This window comes from Oncorhynchus gorbuscha, linkage group LG19 (assembly GCF_021184085.1).
Source record: "Oncorhynchus gorbuscha isolate QuinsamMale2020 ecotype Even-year linkage group LG19, OgorEven_v1.0, whole genome shotgun sequence".
NCBI lineage: Eukaryota > Metazoa > Chordata > Actinopteri > Salmoniformes > Salmonidae > Oncorhynchus > Oncorhynchus gorbuscha.
The window spans coordinates 30,870,963-30,893,523 of NC_060191.1; the positions used below are offsets into that span (position 1 = coordinate 30,870,963).

At 43.0% G+C, this 22,561-nt stretch overlaps 1 protein-coding gene across 1 annotated transcript in view; it reads right to left on the reverse strand.

The window, feature by feature from the left end:
* tgfb2 (transforming growth factor, beta 2) overlaps window positions 1-20,828 on the reverse strand; it is a 32,548-nt gene extending 11,720 nt beyond the window's left edge. The window contains exon 1 of the mRNA XM_046315704.1: window positions 19,529-20,828. Coding sequence (XP_046171660.1) covers window positions 19,529-19,874 — 346 coding nt within the window. The 5' untranslated portion in view covers window positions 19,875-20,828. The remainder of the gene's footprint in view (window positions 1-19,528) is intronic.
* Window positions 20,829-22,561: the final 1,733 nt, after the last annotated feature.

The window sequence follows — 22,561 nt, forward strand, 5'->3', positions numbered from 1 at the left end:
TAGGCTACCCTGCCACCCTGGCAAGTGGCAAGTCACACAAGCAACTGAGGGAGGAAAAAAAACTAACAGCAGGAATGTCTTCCTGCGCGGGGAGGAAGAAACTTGTCCTAGGATACTTCAAACATCAGCTTCCTTCCTGAGAGGAAAGAGAGGGCAGTGTGCTGGGCATGGCTGGACTCTCTCTTCACCTTGTGCTGCCGACACAGAGTATTGCCATGGCAGGTTAAAGCAACACCAGTGGGCTGGTGTGGTTACAATGGCTGAGTTAGCTGGAAGAGGGTGCCTGTGACACCAGGGTTGCGGGGTGGGTTCTTGTATATTAGGCCACATCCAAGACTTAGACAATTTAACGTGCCCTGTTATAACATGTATTGATTCCAACCTTTCCGAAGGCACTGTATATACTTGCTCACCAAACATCTAATACCAAAATTATGGGCATTAATATGGAGTTGGTCCCCCCTTTGCTGCTATAGCAGCCTCTTCTGGGAAGGCTTTCCACTAGATGGTGGAGCATTGCTGTGGGGACTTGATTCCATTCAGCCACAAGAGCATTAGTGACGTCGGGTACTGATGTTGGGCGATTAGGCCTAGCATGCAGTAGGCGTTCCAATTCATCCCAAAGGTGTTCAATGGGGTTGATATCAGGGCTTTGTGCAGGCCAGTCAAGTTCTTCCACAACAATCTTGACTAACCATTTCTGTGTGGACCTCGCTTTGTGCACAGGGGCATTGTCATGCTGAAACAGGAAAAGGCCTTCCCCAAACTGCTGCCACAAAGTTGGAAGCACAGAATCAACTAGAACATGCTGTAGCATTAAGATTTCCCTTCACTGGAACTAAGGGGCCTAGCCGAACCATGAAAAACAGCCCCAGACTATTATTCTTCCTCCGCCAAACTTTACAGTTGGCACTATGCATTCGGGCAGGTAGCGTTCTCCTGGCATCCGCCAAACCTATATTTGTCCGTCGGACTGCCAGATGGTGAAGCATGATTCATCACTCGCGTTTCCACTGCTCCAGAGTCCAATGGCAGTGAGCTTTACACCACTCCAGCTGAAGCATGGCATTGCGCATGGTGATCTTAGGCTTGTGTGTGGCTGCTCAGCCATGGAAACCCATTACATGACGCTCCCAACGAACAGTTCTTGTGCTGACGTTGCTTCCAGCTACACCATGGTGCTACCCTAGAAGGTGCTGTTGAAGCTTCTGTAGACATTCATTGCAAAACAGTGAGTTTTATCAGTTATTTGGTGACGTGATTATATTTAGTATAGTTTTATCTAATAAGGATAACTTGTTATTCAGCCACACTATTTACATTTCTATGAAATTCACTGAGTATGCTGGTGCCCCCCTTCCTCCTTTGAAGAGCCTCCAGGAGCGTTAATCTTGGGGGAATTACATTAAATATGCATCTTTCCCACGGCTCCAGAGCCGGGAGGCCTGTGAACTGCTCAATGTCTGCCGTGCAGTTATCAAAACAGCAGAGTCACAGGGACCTGTGCCAACCAATGCAACCCCTCCCAGCGTCCTTCACTCCTCACACTGTCAGTGACCTCCACTGACCCTACACACACTTCCTGCGCCCTGGCTCCACCCACTTGCTTCCTGTCCCCGGAGCGGTTCCAGAACTGCAGCCAGCATCATCTTTGTCCTATAATGCACTCCAGACATGCAGGTTTTATACAGTACATCGTGTGTGTGTGTGTGTGTGTGTGTGTGTGTGTGTGTGTGTGTGTGTGTGTGTGTGTGTGTGTGTGTGTGTGTGTGTGTGTGTGTGTGTGTGTGTGTGTGTGTGTGTGTGTGTGTGTGTGTGTGTGTGTGTGTGTGTGAGAGAGAGAGAGAAGTTAGACTAGCCTCCAGCTGCCCAAACTCTCAGTTTATACTGAAATGACACTAAAACTGGCCCTAATTGCAGACTGTTTGACAAAGAGCGATGTTTCAAGCTGTGTCTGGCTTCTACTTTACAGAGCGACATTAAGGAGATTTTGTTTTACATGAAAGGGACTTCACAGTGCTTGGCACAGCTCAGTGAAACACCTGCAGTGGGCAAACATTTGACCTTCGAGAAAGAAAAAAACAATTTAAGGCCAAACTGTTTCATTTGGAGTTGGTCTGTGCTGGTTTCGGCTGAGCCCACTGCTCCAGCAGTACTAGACTCCTTTTGCTAATGGTTAGCCAATAAATATGTCTGCACAGTTTTTTACTTAGGATCTACACACCATATTAAAATCTCATTCAACAAGCTCTTTGAATGAAAGATTTTTCCTGCCCTTACTCCCTTACTCTCCCTTACTCTAATAAACAATGCAAATCAGTGAAAAACAGCCGAAGAGTGCCTACAAAAGTTAAAATACCTAACTCACAAGGTTCTGCTCTGGAGAAAACTTGCCTGGTCCCAGATATGTGTGTGCTGTCTTGCCAATTCCTATGATCATTGTCATGCCAAACATTTAGCATGACAACAACCAGAAGTTAGCTATACAGCACAAGCAGATCTGGTACCAGGCTAAAAACTGCGGTTTCAATAAAATCCTGTGATATTAGCACAGGCTATTAGGATTTCATAACAACACCTGCAAGTGTTTTAGCAGATAAATTGGCATGGCGCATGCAAACACAGTCACACACACACACTGGGGGATATTACAGGGTGTTTTGTGTAATATTAAAACATTTGAGTTGCCTGGAGACCTTTATGGCATAACATGTGGCTTTAATAAAATATGACATTAAGTGGTATATATTTTACGAGGAGACATTCATTTTCTTCATTGTTGGAATGGTCCTACAAGCCCAGAATTACGAGGAAAATATCAAAATGTTTGTTCAAATTCCCCAAAAGTCTGATTTATGACTTTTGTAAAATTACCGGATGCAACTGTTTGCTACCTCAGAGTCATTTTTACCATTTGAAAATGGAAATTGAGACCAAATATTGGTTTGCAGGGTTGAGATATCCCGGGATAGACCGAAGGGGAAATTATTTGACCTACTTTGGAGCATTTCTCACTTCTATAAAATATGCTCTCAGATTCCCTAGGTTTCCTCTATGCACGGACAGTCTGTTCTCTCTCACACACTCTGGACCGGCAACTGGTACCGATATACCGAGTCTGGAACCAACAGGACCCTGAACAGCTTCTACCAGGAGTAAGCCATTAGACGACTTAATAGTTAACTAAAGAGCTACCCGGACAATCTCAGGACTTTACAGTGCGACCATTTTACTCACATATGTGTCTAAACATTTTCCTGTGCAACCTGCAATTTTTATTTTAGGAGCACCAGTGCGCCTAGAAAAATGAAGGAATCTAGCTTTATTACCTTAAATATTTATCATTGTGCTCCAACATATCTTTGTGCCAGTCTACATTTTCCCACTTAGGCACACACGTGTTCCTTGTAAAAGAAAAGTCAGCATAGAGCCCTGTATCTGCATTTGACTCTATTCGCACTAACTATTTTGACTCATCACATACACTGCTGCAGTTACTGTTTATTATCTATCATGTTGCCTAGTCACTACCTATATGTACATAAAGTGCATTCAGAAAGTATTCAAACCACTTGACTTTTTCCACATTTTGTTACGTCACAGCCTTATTCTAAAATGGATTAATATGTTTTTTCCCCTCATCAATCTACACACAATGCCCCAAATGTATTGCAAAGAAAAAACTGAAATATCACATTTACATAAGTATTCAGAACCTTTACTCAGTACTTTGTTGAAGAATCTTTGACAGAAATTGCAGCCTCGAGTCTTCTTGGGTATGACGCTACAAGCTTGGCTCTGCAGATCCTCTCAAGCTTTGTCAGGTTGGATGGGGAGCGTCGCTGAACAAAAATGTTAGATCGGGTTCAAGTCTGGGCTCTGACTGGGCCACTCAAGGACATTCAGAGACTTGTCCCGAAGCCACTCCTGTCGTTGTCCAGTTGGAAGGTGAACCTTCACCCCAGTCTGAGGTCCTAAGCGCTTTGGAGCATATTTATTTAATTTCTGTTTATTCAGTTTTACACACAAGACAACACAAAACAATATAAATAATATGCTCAACTAGAACAAATAGAAATAAAAAAAGAATAGCCTTAAAGATACCGTACTTTAGACAAGTTAAACACACCGGGCAGAAGGCTACAAAGGTTAAAGGGCAGTAGTACAGGGACAGAGCAGACACCTCACCATTGTTCCTGTAAGTAGGCAAGGGATAGGGGTGGAGAAATGCAGTCACTCACAGACAGTCATGGCCACAGACCGACCATCCACTGGAACAAAAACAAAGTTGACAATGCTTAAAAAAAAAAAAGTAATAATCATTTAAAAAAATTCTACGCGTGAACAAACATACAAATAAAAACAGGGAAAAAGAAGCTCACATTTTAGTCTCTAACCGGGCAAGATGAACAAGGCATCCGCAGGTCACAATCAATAAGCACATCATTAACTTTAATGCCCCCCCCCCTCACAGGGGACTCAAATACAGTCTTATTTTTGTTTTAATATGAATGCCATCAAAGGATGGACTGTTTAAAGTAAGACCGGAATGGAGCCCAAGCCTCATAAAACAGTTTGGGGTTCCCACGTGTATTGAATATTATTTTTTCTAGTTTCAGAGAGCACAACACATCTCTCACCCAATATTTATAAGATGGGGGAGCTGCCATCTTCCAGTTCTGTAGTATTAGCCGTCTAGCTAAAAGAGTTGTATAAGCAACAGTGTCCAACTGGATTCTTGACAGGGGGGTACCCATGGGCAGTACTCCAAAAAGGGCTGTAAGGGGAGACGGATCTATAACAGTGTCATATATATCAGAGGAACATTTAAATATCAATTCCCAGAAACCTGACAGTTTGTGACAGCCCCAAAACGTATGATACAGTGTGGCTGGTTCCGTTTTACATCGGACACAGGTAGGATCAAAATCAGGGAATATTCTTCCTAGTTTGGCCCCGGACCAGTGGATACGGTGAACCACATTGAATTGAATGAGGCTGTGTCTAGTGCTAAAAGAGGACGAATGCACCCCGTGCAGCACAGATTCCCAGGTGTTCCTCTCCTAAAATCCTTTTCCCATCGAGTCTTTAAAGGCACCAAACGGGGGTTCTGTAAGTCATTAATCATTGCATATACATCTGATATTGCGCCCCTAGGATGCTTGTTCAGCTCCAAGATGCTCTCTGTAGCTGTATTCGCAGGGCTATGGGGAAATTCAGGTGTGTTAGCTCTAATAAAGTTCCTAGTCTGGAGAAAAAGTGGGATTGGGGAGGTTGAACTTTTCCTGTAGCTGCGCAAAAGAGGCAAATGTATCATCAAAGAATAATTGGGCGGGCGAGGAGAGGCCTAGTGAGTGCCGGATGCCAAAAGCCCCATCATTTAAAGATGGAGGAAATAAAATGTTCTGATTGATTGGGCCTGATAGAGAAAAGCTTCAGAGGCTAAAGGCTAAACGGAACTGATACCAATTGTGTCAATTGGGTTGACACACCTTTTGCCTGGGGACACTGGGAGAGACGAGCACAACACAGAAGAAAGTGCAGCAGGTTTACACGATTCAGACTCCACCTGGACCGAGAGTGGTCTAGGGCCAGTAGAATCAGTCTGCAGCCAGTACAAAAGGGCTCTGAAATTTGCAGCCCAATAGTATGTCTGAAGATTTGGTAGAGCTAAACCACCCAATGCCTTAGGCTTCTGTAAATGTTTTCTACCAATCTGGAGCAGATTTTCATCAACGACCTCTCTGTGCTCCACCCATCTTTCCCTCGATCCTGACTAGTCTCCCAGTCCCTGCTGCTGAAAAATCCCCACAGCATGATGCTGCCACCACCATGCTTCACCGTAGGGATGGTTCCAGGTTTCCTTCAGACATGACGCTTGGCATTCAGGCCAAAGAATTCAATCTTGGTTTTATCAGACCAGAGAGTCTGGTTTCTCATGGTCTGCGAGGCCTTTAGGTGCCTTTTGGCAAACTCTAAGCGGGCTGTGCCTTTTACTGAGGAGTGGCTTCTGTTTCTCCCAACTCCACAGAGGAACTCTGGAGTTATGTCAGAGTGACCATCGGGTTCTTGGTCACCTCCCTGACCAAGGCCATTCTCCCCCGATTGCTCAGTTTGGCTGGGCAGCCAGCTCTAGGAAGAGTCTTGATGGTTCCAAACTTCTTCAATTTAAGAATGATGGAGGCCACTTTGTTCTTGGGGACCTTCAATGCTGCAGAAATGTTTTGGTACCCTTCCCCAGATCTGTGCCTCAACCACAATCCTGTCTCGGAGCTCTACGGACAATTCCTTCGACCTCATGTCTTGGTTAAAAAAATGATCTAAAAAACATTTTTTTCATTGTCATTATGGGCTATGGTGTATAGATTGATGAGGAAAATGTTTTATTTCATCCATTTTAGAATAAGGCTGTAAGATAACAAAATGTGGAAAAAGGGAAATGGTGTAAATACTTTCAGAATGCACTGTGTCTTCCGCAATTACCTCGTACCCCTGCAGATCAACTCGGAACTGGTACCCTGTGTATATAGCCAAGTTGTTGTTACACATTGTGTATTTATCCCTTATTATTTATTCTATATTTTTCTCTGCATTGTTGGGAAGGGCCCATAAGTAAGCATTTCACTGTTAGTCTACCGCTGTTGTTTACGAAGCATGTAACAAATAAAATGTGATTTGAGATGAGGAGACGTGGAGAGGAGAGAAAAGATAGAAGGGAGGAACGCAAAGGTGAGCGGGAGAGAGGGAGAGACAGATCCTGTGTGGAATCAAGACGACCATCTGAGGATTTTTAAAAAAGCATGCTCAATAGGAAAGGAGAGAAACATCAGTCAAGAAATGGTAACGAAGAGGTAGAGGAAAGGAGAGGAGAGGAGAGAGGAGAGGAAAAGGCGACTGGCTGAGAAAGTCAACCTCGTCAGGCGGAATAGGAGAACAACGAGACAGCGATAAAGAGAGAAGTCGAGAAGGAAATAGGGACAGACAGACAGGAGATCACAGAGGAAAGAGTGGGGGAAGAGTGAGAGTAAAAGGGGGGAAGAGTGAGAGTAAAGGCGGGGAATAGACGACAGAAAGAGCGAGAGGGAATGTGAGACGGAAGAGAGCTCCCGCCTGTCTCGTTCCCTGCAGACGCCTCCGCCCAGCCACTCACCTGCCAATAGCAAATTGAAAACAACTCTGCACATAATCCCTGGGAACTAAAAATACCCGGTGCTTTGAAGCCCCTTCCACGAAGGCCTGTCAGTCTCCACAGGCCTCTTTCCCAGCAACAGACCAACACACACACACAGAAACGTATATACACACATACACAGAAACACACAGTGTGAGAGTGTGAGAAAGAAAGAGAGAGACAGAGACTCAGATGAGAGGGGCTTTTGGGCTTCAGGCAAGAGACAGACACATGGTCCCTCTCCACTGTTGCTGTATGGCAACCAGAAAACAAGCAAGCAGCATAACAGAGCAGCGAGGGAGGAAGATGAGGTGAGATAGTGTAAGAGGGAAGGAGAAAGAGAGAGACCCCATGGCGGCGTGTGTATGTTTGTGTTTAAATGTGTGTATGAGAGAGAGAAAGCGAGAGCGAGCAAGAGAGAGTGAGAGTGAGAGAGAAAGAGGGTGTGCATGCATGCTGGGTAGCAGTGGCCTGGTCCAAACTCAGTGGGAGAATACCTCACCTCATTAATCGCTGAATACATAAACCTTCGGAACACTATGACACACACTGCAATTCACTATCTTCTGCTCGACGATTGCATAACATTACAAACCGCAATCACACATTCAACAGTCCCATAAAACGTGCCTCTCTGCAGTACACATTCACTAAACTGCCCTCCACTAACAACAGCACTAGCTCTCACTCCCTTCTATCACTGTCATGTTAGAGTAGCATCTTACACGGGAACCTGTCCCATTGTTGTAAACAACACCAAACGTCATTGGAGGAATCGTGGTTACTCTTTCTCTCTCTTTCCCCCGTTTCTTTTTCTCTCTTTCCCTCGGTTACGCAATGCTGCTTGGCCACAGTTGTCCTCCAATTCAAATGGCAGCAGCGTCCAGGTCTTGCGTAAGTTTTAGCGGAGGATCAAGCCCCATTCTCAACAACAACCCCACAGTGCTGCTGCTGCTGATACCTCCTGGCTCTGTCTCTCTCTCTCCTTCTCCCTCTCCAAGAGCACCAATGAGACATCAACAGGGTGCACAACAGCAGAGAAACTGAACACTGACAAAGACCTACTGTAGACCTCAAAGAACTACACAACACCAAGGCTACATGGCATTATGATTACATAGCAAACACAGTTTCATTATGATAGAACTCAGCTCCATGACACAGCAACAATAAAGCCCCCAGTACAAAGAAAGCCATATACCTGAAAACAGGGATACAGGGGCAACACGTCGACTATAGGAGTTGCTTTCGGACAATATCCCTTCAAGACCTACGTGCAGTTGCTTGAGGTACCGTGGCACCAAACCCAGGAAAGTCCCTCTCCCTTGAAACAGCTTGGTGAAAGTCAGATGCGGCTAAAAAATAGTGGCAAACAGCGTGAGGCTTTGACCTGCCCCAAAATAGTTCAAACGGGCCAGCTCTCCACAGTGTGTTTGTGTTCATCTGTTTGGCTGTTGTTTGTACAACCTTCTCCTCTCAAAGCAGCAACACGCGCGCGGGTGCACACACACACGCCCATGTTTATTTACAGCAGTGCAGGGGAGATAGGCAAGAGTGGTCTCTTACACTAAACACAATCCATCACACACATCGAGCCACACCAGGATCAACACATACGAGGCCTTCAGCATACTGAGCTAACACATCCGAACACACAAACACCAGGAGTCAAACATAAACTAACAACAATGCTGATATTATAGAAAAGGTCCAGGGCAGAGTCAAAATCTAGATTTGTCTGTACTTCATATTTCTGCACTACGAGGGAATAATACTGTGAAATTGTGCAAATAGTGTAAGAGCTGTTTCAAAAGACCGCCTGAAATTTCTGCCTGTTTTGGTGGGATGGAATTTTGGCCTGTCTGGTGACATCACCAGGTGGTAAATTAGTTAATAGACCAATAAGAAAGATAGTTTCAAACCTCTCTGCCAATAACAGCTTGTTTTCAATCTCCCCTCTCAGCCCACTGCCAGACAGTCCTAGCGAAAATTTTGCTTGAGAAATTGCTCTTTGCTAAGATGCTATTTTAGTTTCTTTTTGACCATTTTAATTAAAAACAATCTCAGTAACGTACTTAATTGTTACCCAAAAATGATTTGATATTGAGACAAAAAAAAACGGCTGTATTGGACCTTTAACATACTAGACAGGCACACAGACATACTGTACACACACAGACAAGAACACAAGCACATACAGTACCAGTCAAAAGTTTGAACACACCTACACGTTCTTTATTTTTACTATTTTCTACATTGTAGAATAATATTGAATAAATCAAAACTATGAAATAACACATATGGAATCATGTAGTAACCAAAAAAAAATGTTAAACCAAAATATATTTTAGATTCTTCAAAACAGCCACCCTTTGCCTTGATGGCAGCTTAACACACTCTGGAATTCTCTCAACCAGCTTCACCTGGAATGATTTTCCAACAGTCTTGAAGGAGTTCCCACATATGCTGAGCACTTGTTGTCTGATTTTCCTTCACTCTGCAGTGCAACTCATCCCAAACCATCTCATATGGGTTGCGGTTGAGTGATTGTGGGGTCCAGGTCATCTGATGCAGCACTCCATCTATCTCCTTCTTGGTCACATAGCCCTTACACAGCCTGGAGGTGTATTAGGTCATTGTCCTGTTGAAAACAAATTATAGACCCACTAAGCGCAAACCAGATGGTATGGCGTATCGCTGCAGAATGCTGGTGTTAGCCATGCTGGTTAAGTGTGCCTTGAATTCTAAATAAATCACTGACAGTGTCAGTAGCAAAACACCTCCACACCATCACACCTCTTCCTCCATGCTTCATGGTGGAAACTACACATGCGGAGATCATCTGTTCACCTACTCTGCGTCTCACAAAGACACGGCGGTTGGATTCAAAAATCTCACATTTGGACTCATCAGACCAAAGGACAGATTTCCAACGGTCTATTGTCCCATTGCTCATGTTTCTTGGCCCAAGCAAGTTTCTTCTTCTTATTGGTGTCCTTTAGTTGTGGTTTCATTGCAGCAATTCAACCATAAAGGCCTGATTCACACAGTCTCCTCTGAACTGTTGATGTTGAGATGCGTCTGTTACTTGAACTCTGTAAAGCATTTATTTGGGCTGCAATCTGAGGTGCAGTTAACTCTAATGAACTTATCCTCTGCAGCATAGTTAACTTTGGGTCTTTCTTTCCTGTGGCGGTCCTCATGAGAGCCAGTTTCATCATAGAGCTAGATGGTTTTTGCGACTGCTCTTGAAGAAACTTTAAAATTTCTTCTAATTTTCTGGATTGACTGACCTTCATGTCATAAAGTAATGATTGACTGTTGTTTCTCTTTGCTTATTTGAGCTTTTCTTGCCATAATATTGACTTGATCCACATCTGTATACCACCCCTACCTTGTCACAACACAACTCATTGGGTCAAACACACTAAGGAGGCACACCTGTTAATTGAAATGCATTCCATGTGACTATCTCATGAATCTGGTTGAGAGAATGCCAAGAGTGTACAAAGCTGTCATCAAGGCAAAGGCTACTTTGAAGAACCTCGAAAATAAAATATATTTTGATGTGTTTAACAATTTTTTGGGTTACTACATGATTTCAAGTGTTCATTCGTAGTTTTGATGTCTTCACTATTATTCTACAATGAAGAAAAGAGTCAAAATAAAGAAAAACCCTTGAATGAGTAGGTGTGTCCAAACTTTTGACTGGTACTGTACATGCTTGAATGCACATAAGCACACATGTAAACAAACATGGACACACACACATGCATGCCCACAATACACACCATTACATCTTAATAAAAGCAGTGCTATTCATAAATGTGCATTTGTCTTTAAGACCTATGTAAGTCTGACATGTTTCCCACAGAAAGTTTAAAAAGCTGATTAGATGTCATTATGTAACTCAAACACTTGGCACACACACACTGGGCCGTTCTTATTATCTGGCCCCTCTGCAAACTCTCACCAGAAGAATGTCTCAGCGCTAGGCTTGCTAGCTCACCTTAGGAGAGTTATAGTATGAAGAACAAAAAACTGGACAAAAGCAAAATATCAAATCAAATTGTATTTGTCACATGCTCCGTGAACAACAGGTATAGACTAAGTGAAATGCTTACTTACGGGCCCTTCCCACATTTGATTATGTTACAGCCTTATTCTAAAATGGATCAAATTGTTTTTTTCCCCCCACTCATCAATCTACACACAATATCCCATAATGACAGAGCAAAAACAGTTCAAACTGAAATATCACATTTACAGAAGTATTCAAACCCTTTACTCAGTACTTTGTTGAAGCACCTTTGGCAGCGATTACAGCCTCGAGTCTTATTGAGTATGATGCTACAAGCTTGGCATACCTGTATTTGGGGAGATCCTCCCATTCCTCTCTGCAGATCCTCTCAAGCTGTCATGTTGGATGGGGAGCATTACTGCACAGCTATTTTCAAGTCTCTCCAGAGATGTTCGATCGGGTTCAAGTCCAGGCTCTGGCTGTGCCACTCAAGGACATTCAGAGACTTGTCCCCGAGCCACTCCTGCGTTATCTTGGTTGTGTGCTTAGGGTCGTTGTCCTGTTGGAAGGTGAACCTTCGCTCCAGTCTGAGGTCCTGAGTGCTCTGGAGCAGGTTTTCATCAAGGATCTCTCTGTACTTTGCTCCATTCAGCTTACTCTCGATCCTGACTAGTCTAGCAGTCCCTGCCGCTGAAAAACATCCCCACAGCATGATGCTCCCACCACCATGTTTCACTGTAGGGATGATGCAAGGTTTCCTCCAGATGTGATGGTTTGCATTCAGGCCAAAGAGTTCAATCTTGGTTTCATCAGACTAGAGAATCTTGTATCTCATTGTCTGAAAGTCCTTTAGGTGCCTTTTGGCAAACTCCAAGCAGGCTGTCATGTGCTTTTTCCTGAGGAGTGGCTTCCGCCTGGCCACTCTACCATAAAGGCCTGATTGGTGGAGTGCTGCAGAGATGGCTGTCCTTCTGGAAGATTCTCTCATCTCCACAGAGCAGAGGAACTCTAGAGCTCTGTCAGAGTGACAATCAGGTTCTTGGTCACCTCCCTGACCAAGGTACTTCTCGCCCGATTGCTCAGTTTGGCCGGGTGGCCAGCTTTAGAGTCTTGGTGGTTCCAAAATGTTTCCATTTAAGAATGATGGAGGTCACTATGTTCTTGGGGACCTTCAATGCTGTAGAAATGTTTTGGTACCCTTCCCCAGATCTGTGCCTCGACACGGTCCTGTCTCGGAGCTCTACGAACAATTCCTTCGACCTCATGGCTTGGTTTTTGCTCTGACATGCACTTTAAGCTAATGGACCTTATATAGACAGGTGTGTGCCTTTCCAAATCATGTCCAATCAATTGAATTTAGCACAGGTGGACTCCAATCAAGTTGTAGAAACGCACTTGAACTCAATTTTGAGTCTCACAGCAAAGGGTCTGAATACTTCTGTGAAAAAGGTATTCCTGTTTTTTAATTTTTTTATACATTTGCAAAAATAAAATGTCTTCCTGTTTTCGCTTCATCATTATGGGAAATTGTTTGTAGATAGATAAAAAAGTATTTAATCAATTTTAGAATAAGGCTGTAACATAACGAAATGTGGAAAAGGGGAAGGGGTCTGAATACTTTCCGAATGCACCGTACACATACAGTAGGTAGGGATAAAGACAACAGGTTAGATAATAAAACAGTAGCAGCAGCGTATGTGATGAATCAAAAGAGCTAGTGAAAAAGGGTCAATGTAGATAGTCTGGGTAGCTATTGGTTAACTAATTTACTAATTTAGCAGTCTGATGGCTTGGGTGTAGAAGCTGTTCAGGGTCCTGTTGGTTCTAGACTTATTAATCAGCATCATAGTTTGTCACAGATTAGCAACATGGACATTGTTCTATCAGGTTAATTTTCAATTAATTTACCTTAGTAGAGTTGTGTTACTGCACCCCAAAAAATTGTTACTTAACTATACTAAACTACAGCGTATATCAATGAGGCTTTCTGAGAAAATAACACCGGTGCACTCCAAATCTAAAGTGATTCAAACTAATGCTTTTTATTTGAACCATGTAAAGTTTGATGTTCAGAACCTATTCGAAGTGTAATGTACTGGCGTGTTGTTGAAAGGCTAGGTAATTAGTGCTCCTTTGAATCCACATGACTGAAGAAAAGGCAGAATCAACATGTGGTCTCTATTTACGCTGGTACAGCACTCACTGTGTTAGCTGACCTCTCTTAAAACACTTTGAAATGTTTGCCCAACAACAACTCATTAAATTGCAAATATGTCTAGTGATTTGCTGTGAGTACAACATATCAATGTCTACTGCATTGAGTGTGGTTTAGATAGTGTAGTACAATTTACTACACTATATACAATGTAATCGTGTTTTCTACAATGTACATTTCCAAAGTTAACGTTAATGTAAATCAAATGCCACATATAGCTTAATACAAAACACTTCCAGTGATATGACTAAAATGATGGGAGGAGTAGGCTGCTCTGAACGAGGATTGCACTTCTATATTGTACAAAAATATAAACGCAACATGTAAAGTGTTGGTCCCATGTTTCATGAGATTAAATAAAATATTATAGAAATGTTCCATTCGCACGGAAAACGTGTTTCTCTCAAATTTTGGGCAGAAATTTGTTTACATCCCTCTTAGTGAGCATTTATCTTTTGACAAGATTATCCCTGCACCTGACAGGTGTGGCATATCAAGAAGCTGATTAAACCAGCATGATCATTACACAGGTGCACCTTGTGCTGGGGACAATAAAAGGCCCTCTAAAATGTGCCGCTTTGTCACATTTTTTAGGGAGTGTGTAATTGGCATCATCACTGCAGGAATGCACACCAGAGCTGTTTCCAGATAATGTAATGTTGATTTCTCTACCATAAGCCACCCCCAATGTCATTTTAGAGAATTTGGCAGTACGTCCAACCGGCCTCACAACCGCAAACCATTTGTAACCACGCCAGCCCAGGACCTCTACATCCGGCTTCTTCACCTGAGGGATCGTCTGAGGGGTGCTGAAGAATATTTATGTCTGTAATAAAGACCTTTTGTGGGGAAAACTCATTCTGAAAGGCTGGGCCTGGCTTCCAAGTGGGTGGGCCTATGCCCTCCCAGGCCTTACCCGTGGCTGCGCCCTTGCCCAAGTCATGTGAAATCCATAGATTAGGGCCAAATTAATTTATTTCAATTAACTGATTTCCTCATATGATCTGTAACTCAGTAACATCTTTGAAATTGTTGCTTTTATATTTTTGTTCAGTATATAATGAGCAGAATGTTCTTTATTCAAGTACAGCTGTAACAGTTTGCATTGTAAAGTTTGCATTGTAAAGTGTAAAGTGCTTAAGTAAAAAATACTTTAAAGTTTTTTTGGGGTATCTGCACTTGACTTAACTATTTATATTTTTGACTACTTTTACTTTACTAAATTCCTAAAGAAAATAATGTACTTTTTTACTCCATATATTTTCCCTGAACCCCAAAAGTACCTGTTTACATTTTGAATGCTTATCAAGACTGGAAAATGGTCCAATGCACGCATTTATCATCCCTACCGCCTCTGATCTGGTGGACTCACTAAGCACAAATACTTTGTTTGTAAATTATGCCTGAGTGTTGGAGTGTACCCCTGGCTAACCGTAAATGTTTTTTTTAAATGGTGCCATCTGGTTTAAGGGATTTTAAATGATTTATAGTTTTACTTTTACTTTGATACTTAAGTATATTTTTGCAATTACATTTACTTTTGATACTTAGGTATATCTAAACCAAATACTTTTAGGGAAAGGGAAAGGGGGACACCTAGTCAGTTGTACAACTGAATGCATTCAACTGAAATGTGTCTTCTCAACCCCTTTTACTCAAGTAGTATTTTACTGGGTGACTTTCACTTTTACTTGAGTCATTTTCTAATAAGGTATCTTTACTTTTATTCAAATATGACAATTGGTACTTTTTCCACCACTGCTAAATATGAACCAACCAGCATTCCTGTCTTATCACAAGGACAAGACAGCATAGGTGATGCTACTCTCACGATGCCACCCTTCTAAGTCTAGGCTATAATGCTTTCTCCTCTCCAACCATTTATCATAGTCAATAAAGGTTTGCGATCATGAAGAACATGTCAGAATTAATGTGCGGATAAATTAATAAGGTCATTCGTTTCACCCCTGCCTTTGAACGATGCTGTGTGTATGACATCATCTAAATCCCATTTTATAAAAGCAAGCAACACATATAGTTTAAACATATATACACCCCGGTAAAAGGGAATGGCAAAACTATCCCCAACAGACACACACACACACAAACACACTAGGGTCACTGTGAGAGCTCTTAGTCCACAGGAGAGCTATAGCACACTGGAGACATACAATAACTTAGAGAGTAGGCAGGGCAAATGCTAAACAAGCATTTCTGTATAGGGCAATGAGGGCATGCTAACAGGCCAATGTTGTATCAGCTTTTACAGTGGCAAGAAAAAGTATCTGAACCCTTTGGAATTACCTGGATTTCTACATAAATTGGCAATCAAATTTGATCTGATCTTCATGTAAGTCCCAACAATAGACAAACATAGTGTGCTTAAATTACCAACACAAATTATTGTATGTTTGTTGTCTATATTCAATACATAATTTAAACAGTTACCGTGTAGGTTGGAAAAGTATGTGAACCCCTAGGCTAATGACTTCTCCAAAAGCTAATTAGAGTCAGGAGTCAGCTAACCTGGAGTCCAATCAATGAGACGTAATTGGAGATTTTGGTTAGAGCTGGCTTGCCCTATAAAAAACACTCACAAAATTTGAGTTTGCTATTCACAAGAAGCATTGCCTGATGTGAGCCATGCCTCGAACAAAAGAGATCTCAGAAGACCTAAGATTAAGAATTGTTGACTTGCATAAAGCTGGAAAGGGTTACCAAAGTATCTCTATAAGCCTTGATGTTCATCAGTCCACGGTAACACAAACTGTCTATAAATGGAGAACGTTCAGCACTGTTGCTACTCTCCCTAGAAGTGACCGTCCTGCAAAGATGACTGCAAGAGCACAGCGCAGAATGCTCAATGAGGTTAAGAAGAATCCGAGTGTCAGCTAAAGACTTACAGAAATCTTTGGAACATGCTAACATATCTTTTGATGAGTCTATGATATGTAAAACACTAAACAAGAATGGTGTTGATGGGAGGGCATCACGGAAGAAGCCACTGCTGTCCAAAAAAAAACATTGCTGCATGTCTGAAGTCTGCAAAAGTGCATCTGGATGTTCCACAGAGCTACTGGCAAAATATTCTGTGGACAGATTAAACCACAGTTGAGTTGTTTGGAAGGGGCTGCTTTGTTACCTCTGTGGGTGGACAGCTTGCTATCATCGACAGAAAAATGAATTCCCAAATTTATCAAGACATTTTGCAGGAGAATGTGGCCACCAATTGAAGCTCAACAGAAGTCGGGTGATGCAACAGGACAACGACCCAAAACACAGAAGCAAATCAACAATATAATGGCTTCAACAGAAGAAAATACACCTTCTGGAGTGGCCCAGTCAGAGTCCTGACCTCAACCCGATTGAGATGCTGTGGCATGACCTAAAGAGAGCAGTTCACACCAGACACCCCAAGAATATTGCTAAACTGAAACAGTTTTGCAAAGAGGAATGGTCCAAAATTCCTCCTGACCGTTGTGCAGGTCTGATCCGCAACTACAGAAAACGTTTGATGGTCAACCAGTTATTAAATCCAAGGGTTCACATACTTTTCCCACCCTGCACTGTGAATGTTTGCACAGTGTGTTCAATAAAGACATAAAAACATATAATTGTTTGTGTGTTATTAGTTTAAGCACTGTGTTTCTCTATTGTTGTGACCTAGATGAAGATCATATTCTATGACCAACTTATGCAGAAATTCAGATATTTCCAAAGGGTTCACATACTTTTTCTTGCCACTGTACAGTCCATAATGCAGCATCATGAGAGACTGTCGCATGACATAGCCTAGGTGACAATGTTGAAAAAGATGCAGCACACCTACACGCAATGCATGCAGCACGCACACACACACGCACACATACCTGTACATATGAGATTGGGAAAGTGGGCGTGAGAGAAGGCAAACATTGCGAAGTGTTTAAATGGGGGCCAATGAGTATCAATGAGGGGCAAAAATGAGTGGGGAGATGAGAAAGAGAGAGGAAGAGATTGGGATGGGGGAAGGATAGGTTATCTTTCTACCAACCACTCCACAGCCCAGAAACAGTGCGTCTCCTGCTGGAATTTTCCATGCAGCAAGTGGCAGAGCAGAGCCCAGGGCAGCATTCGGTATTATATGTATAATGCCTGCTTGCTGGTTTAAATAGTGTACTGTGGGCCTGCCAGGCTTCTGTCTCTACCCCCACTACACAGCCCCTCAACCCCAGCCATCCCCCCCTTGTCCAATCCACTCCACTCCACAGCCGATCCTCTCCCCCGTGCACATTTTAGTGTGAGTTCCAGTGCCATGGTGCCCCACAGTGCTACCTCTGAGGACTTCCTGGCACCCTACCAGATAAGATTGATACCCTTGTGTGCATGTGTGTGCATTATTAGCTGGCAAAGACATTCACACTTTGACACTGGATCACACACACACACAGTCGACTGTTAAAAAAATAGCCACCCGTATCGTCTTTGGCTGTGCATTTTGGGACTAACAACTGGTGGTTTGACTCCCTCTCCCTCTCTCCTGTCTCTCTCTTTGTCATCTTTCCTCCCAGGAGCTAAAGAGTAGAGCAGCATCAGAAGGAGATTAAAAAGGATAAATAAATAAAATAATTCAGCCTTTTTCTCTGAATGTTGACTCAGGATTATTTATACCCTGTAAATGCCTTCCTGACTGCGCTTGGCACATCGCCTGATCTATACATATTTAGGTGTATTTATACAATGGGCAGGGCCAAGGATAATATTTAATGCAAAATATACCTTGGGGCATATAAAATATCTCCTAATTAATTTTTTCTCTGTGCCGTGTACTCACATTTGATCTGGAGGAGAAAAAAATGATTACAGAATAAATGGCACAATAGCAGTGTTTAATATGATTATGTTTAGGCAACCATGACTTTGAAAACATGAATGTGTGTGTAAAAATGTAGCTAGAAACACAGTGGTTTATTACTTGAAAGCAGTGAGGGGGAAAAAACAACTTTAAATTAGGTAATTGTAGTGACTCTGGGAGCCCAGGGTTAGCCGTCTCAGACCCCTATTAATCCAATTTGGGAGTGTAGGTCTACACATAAAACACACACACACACCACTTTCTCAATATCACCCCCTGCCTCCTGAGATGAAAGGAATACAACTTGATATCTCAAACCTGTTCTGACAATATTTTAGATTGCCCTGCTCTTCATGCTTTTGACATGTAAACAATGAAGAACTTGCCGTGGGAGTGTATTATCAATTTTGATAGGGTTTATAGCAGTCAGGGAAAACGGGAATCCAGAGGCGGCCCACTGAGAATAAGAGGTTATCACTGATATAATCCACTCTTTCAATGTGATAAATACTCATAGGCCTCTCTATGAGGTCAATGAGTCCTTGGAGCTCACCCTGTCCCTATCTACAAAGCAGCTCCAGGCTGGAGAGACACATGCAAGGACACGCTGAATTAACATAACATTAGGAAAACTTGAGTGTTATGTTATAAATGTACCAACATACACAATACGAACTCTTTCTTTAGAGTGAGATGGGGGGAGGGGGTAAATATTGAATCAGTGTTTCATTGTAGTCTGCTTCTACTACCTCATAACTATGCAATAACACATTGTCAAGGCGGCGCCGGGAGTCAGCCTGGGAGGAAATCGATCCCCCTATCCCACGAGAGGGAGAGGTTCATGTCAGGCTACTTTTTCCGATGACAGCTCTAGCAGCACAGGCCGACCTGCAATCGTTGTTTTGCTTGCCTGGCTGCAACAGTGCCAGGAATAGTTTGTATAGTTTCCCCCAAAATAATCATCTTTGAAAACTTTGCAGATAATACTACACTGAGCAACAACCTGCTGAATCAACGTTGTTTCCATGTCATTTCAACCCAAAAAGGAACAGGGGAAAACTGATTGGATTTGCAACTTTTAGCCTAAATCCAATGACATGGTGACATGTTTTGTTGATTTCACTCTATCTGTCAACTCAACCAAATGTAAGTTGAACTGACTTCTGTGCCCAGTGGGTAATTATTGGTTATTGGAGCTTTTCAATTATGCATTAAACCGTTACACAGGTGCGCGTGCGCTCTGGCACGTATTCAGGCGCGCACACAAACACAAACACACACACTTACTCTCAGAGGGGTAGGGGGGTTGCATGTCGATTTTGTGAACCTCTTTTGCGTAGTACTCCTCCTCGCTTCGTTGGCGCTCACACGTCGCCGCCCGATCGTTGGCTTTCTCCTGCAACAGGTCTCTCGTGCTGTTATAGATGGCGATGATATCCCGCGACACCTCCTCGGGCTTGGGATATGTCTCCGGGGGGCTCGTGAGCTTCAACTTGCTCAGTATCTGTCCACGGATGGCTTCTATGCGCTTTTTCATAAACTGATCCATGTCCAGCGTACTGCATGTAGACAAACTGACGGCCACAGTGGCTAAATCCATGGTCAGGAGAAGACTTAAAACGCAGTAGTTCATTGTGAACTCTAAAAGTAGACTACAGCAGCGTCTTGAAATCTTGACCAAAAAAAAGATAACAGCGGCCTTGGAAAGTATATTTAAATATAACGGAAAGGCAATATAAACATGAAAAAAAGCCTAAATATTGGATATATCGGCTTGCACACTTAACTACCTGTGGCCTAAATATTGGGAAACGTGGTAGTTTTGTGATCCCAGTTTCAGCACAGTATTTGAAGTTGTACCTGGAAATCCATTCAACCATGGAAGTGAACTAATCTGTAAAATCCGTTATACGGGCAGCGGGGAGCAGACAGCAGCAGTAGGCAATGTATGATATTACCAATCACTTCACAATAAACGCATACTAAACGCGCGTAAAGTTACAATTGTCCAAACGAAAAAGACCGAATTGTGGCCATTAAATGCCAATCAAGGTTTAATATAAAAACCTTGAAGCAAAAACACACTACAACCAGCTAGCTCGCTATCTCCAGTTGTGCAGAACAGACGTGTAGCCTGTGGGTTAGCGCACACCTCTACCGCATCAGAGCGCTGCGAGCTTTCCAACTGTGGCCAGTACCGCGCTCAGCACAAGTCCGTCTTTGATTTCTCTATCTCAAAATCAAGGTGGGCTTCGCTGAGCAGTTGCATCGCGGTTCTTGACAGAATAACATAGAACAGTGCAAAAATCAACCCGTCCTGGTACTCGCAAAGTGTCGTCTCGAGGAGATATAACCTATTAAAGTTGTTATAACGCATGTGTTGGGTCAATGTAAATTGAGAAAATGCGGGGAAAAAGTGTATCAAAAGTATGGCAAGTAGGTTGAAGTATAAAGATAATCGGTATTTCCTTTTAATACAATGGTAGACCGTTGACGCGTTCCTCCATCTCTTCTTGCTCTGAAAATCGGTCCGCAGAGCTGATGTTGCCAGTGGCACAACAGCATGCGGCCGGTTGTAGAGGGATATTTATAAGACTTACTTAACCACGTGCTCCTTCTTCTTCAAATGGATGTTGTGGTCGTCACTTTCAGGCCGGGGGACTCCTTCAACTTCAGGTTACGAGACGATTTATTGTAATGAGTGTTTAGTGTGCCCATCCGGACAATGCAGCGGGCAATGTCCCTGCGCGCAACCACGGGGTCCTAACGCCAGATGGATAATTTGGCGTCCACTAGCTCAATAACCATATCCACAAGTCCGTTGTAAAAACATACACTTATTTTGGTACCGCATTTTGCAATGGATAAAGTAGACAATAAATATTTCAGATTCGAGCTGGGATGGTTCTAAAGAAACGTCTTGCAGATGAAAACTTACAAGAACTTTACAATAACATAAAATTGAGCTTCCTGAGAAATTATATGAACGGGATAAATACGTGATAAAGGCTGATTTGATTTGTGGGTTCCGGGTATGCATGCTCTTTTCGCAATCCTCCTCAATAACACGACAGAAGTTGGCAAGAATACTGCTTCCCGTAAGATTTGAATAACTTCAATAAAAACAACATCACCACTACAAGTAATTTGTTATGCCCATTATTTTTAAAACCCTTTATCCAGCTCTTAAATGGGGGATGTTTAGAATGGTTCTTCCCTGGGTCTTTGTTAGGGAGTGGTACACTACAGCTCTCTTGTCATCCCTGCACCTGTTTTAGGGGGACTGCACCATGTCAGCCATGGACATTCCCGTATCCACTCTGTTTCTATTTTCTTGGATTCTCACTCTCACAGTCATAATGCGCCAGGTTGATTTACATTTACGCTCCCAAGAAAACCCCACTGTTTTCATCCTTTGCCAAGTCTTTTTTTCCTGTCTCTGCTAAAACCTCCCTCTCTCTCACCCTGCCCCCACACCTCCGACCCCACTCCACCCAAACCAAAGCCTGCAATTCATCAGCAATGACAGGCTCTCAGAAACTCTCTCAGAGCCCGGACTTACTGGTGTAAACCAGATGTTGTCACTAAATCAATACCCACACAGACATCTTAGGCCAACAAGAGGTGTGAGTGTGTGTGTGAGATGCATTGGGAATAGAGGTAGATATCTCACACAGGGAAGGCAGTTCCTGCATGTCCTCTCCGACACCTGCTCACTGTGTTGAACACACCATGACCGGTCAGAGTATACGGTACAGTAACACAGACAGAACACCATTATTACTTTAAAGCCCTCTAAACTTATGTAGTGAGTGACCCTGTCATGTTTAATCTCCTTCTGCACCTGTAGATATCCCTATATCATTATTTTACACCCAGTGAACCTGTATTAGTAACTCCATCTCTACAATCCCTGTACACCGGCTCAGGAAAACCATTGGGTCGTGTTCATTTGGGCACACTGACAAAATGACAGAAAACAAGTGTCTTATTGGGCACATTCAGGTAGTACCTCGCTAATTACCTACATTTTCTTCCACTTTGTGCTTAATGAACATGGCCCAGGTCAGAGCAGCAAAGGGACAGCTGGACCTAATAAAGAGGGATAGAGGACAATACCATATAGACTGAAGAGGATGAGGTGACATAGCAGGCTGGTTCTCTAGCAGTGTGTCAACAAAGCCAGGAGAGCCCTGGCATTCCATAGTGGCAGGTCACAGTGTTGCCATGACGAATGGGCGCTCTAAGCGGTGGAGACAGGTCGGCTGAGACGTGGCGGCATTCTCCTTGCGGCGATAAGGGCTCTTTGCAAATATTTCC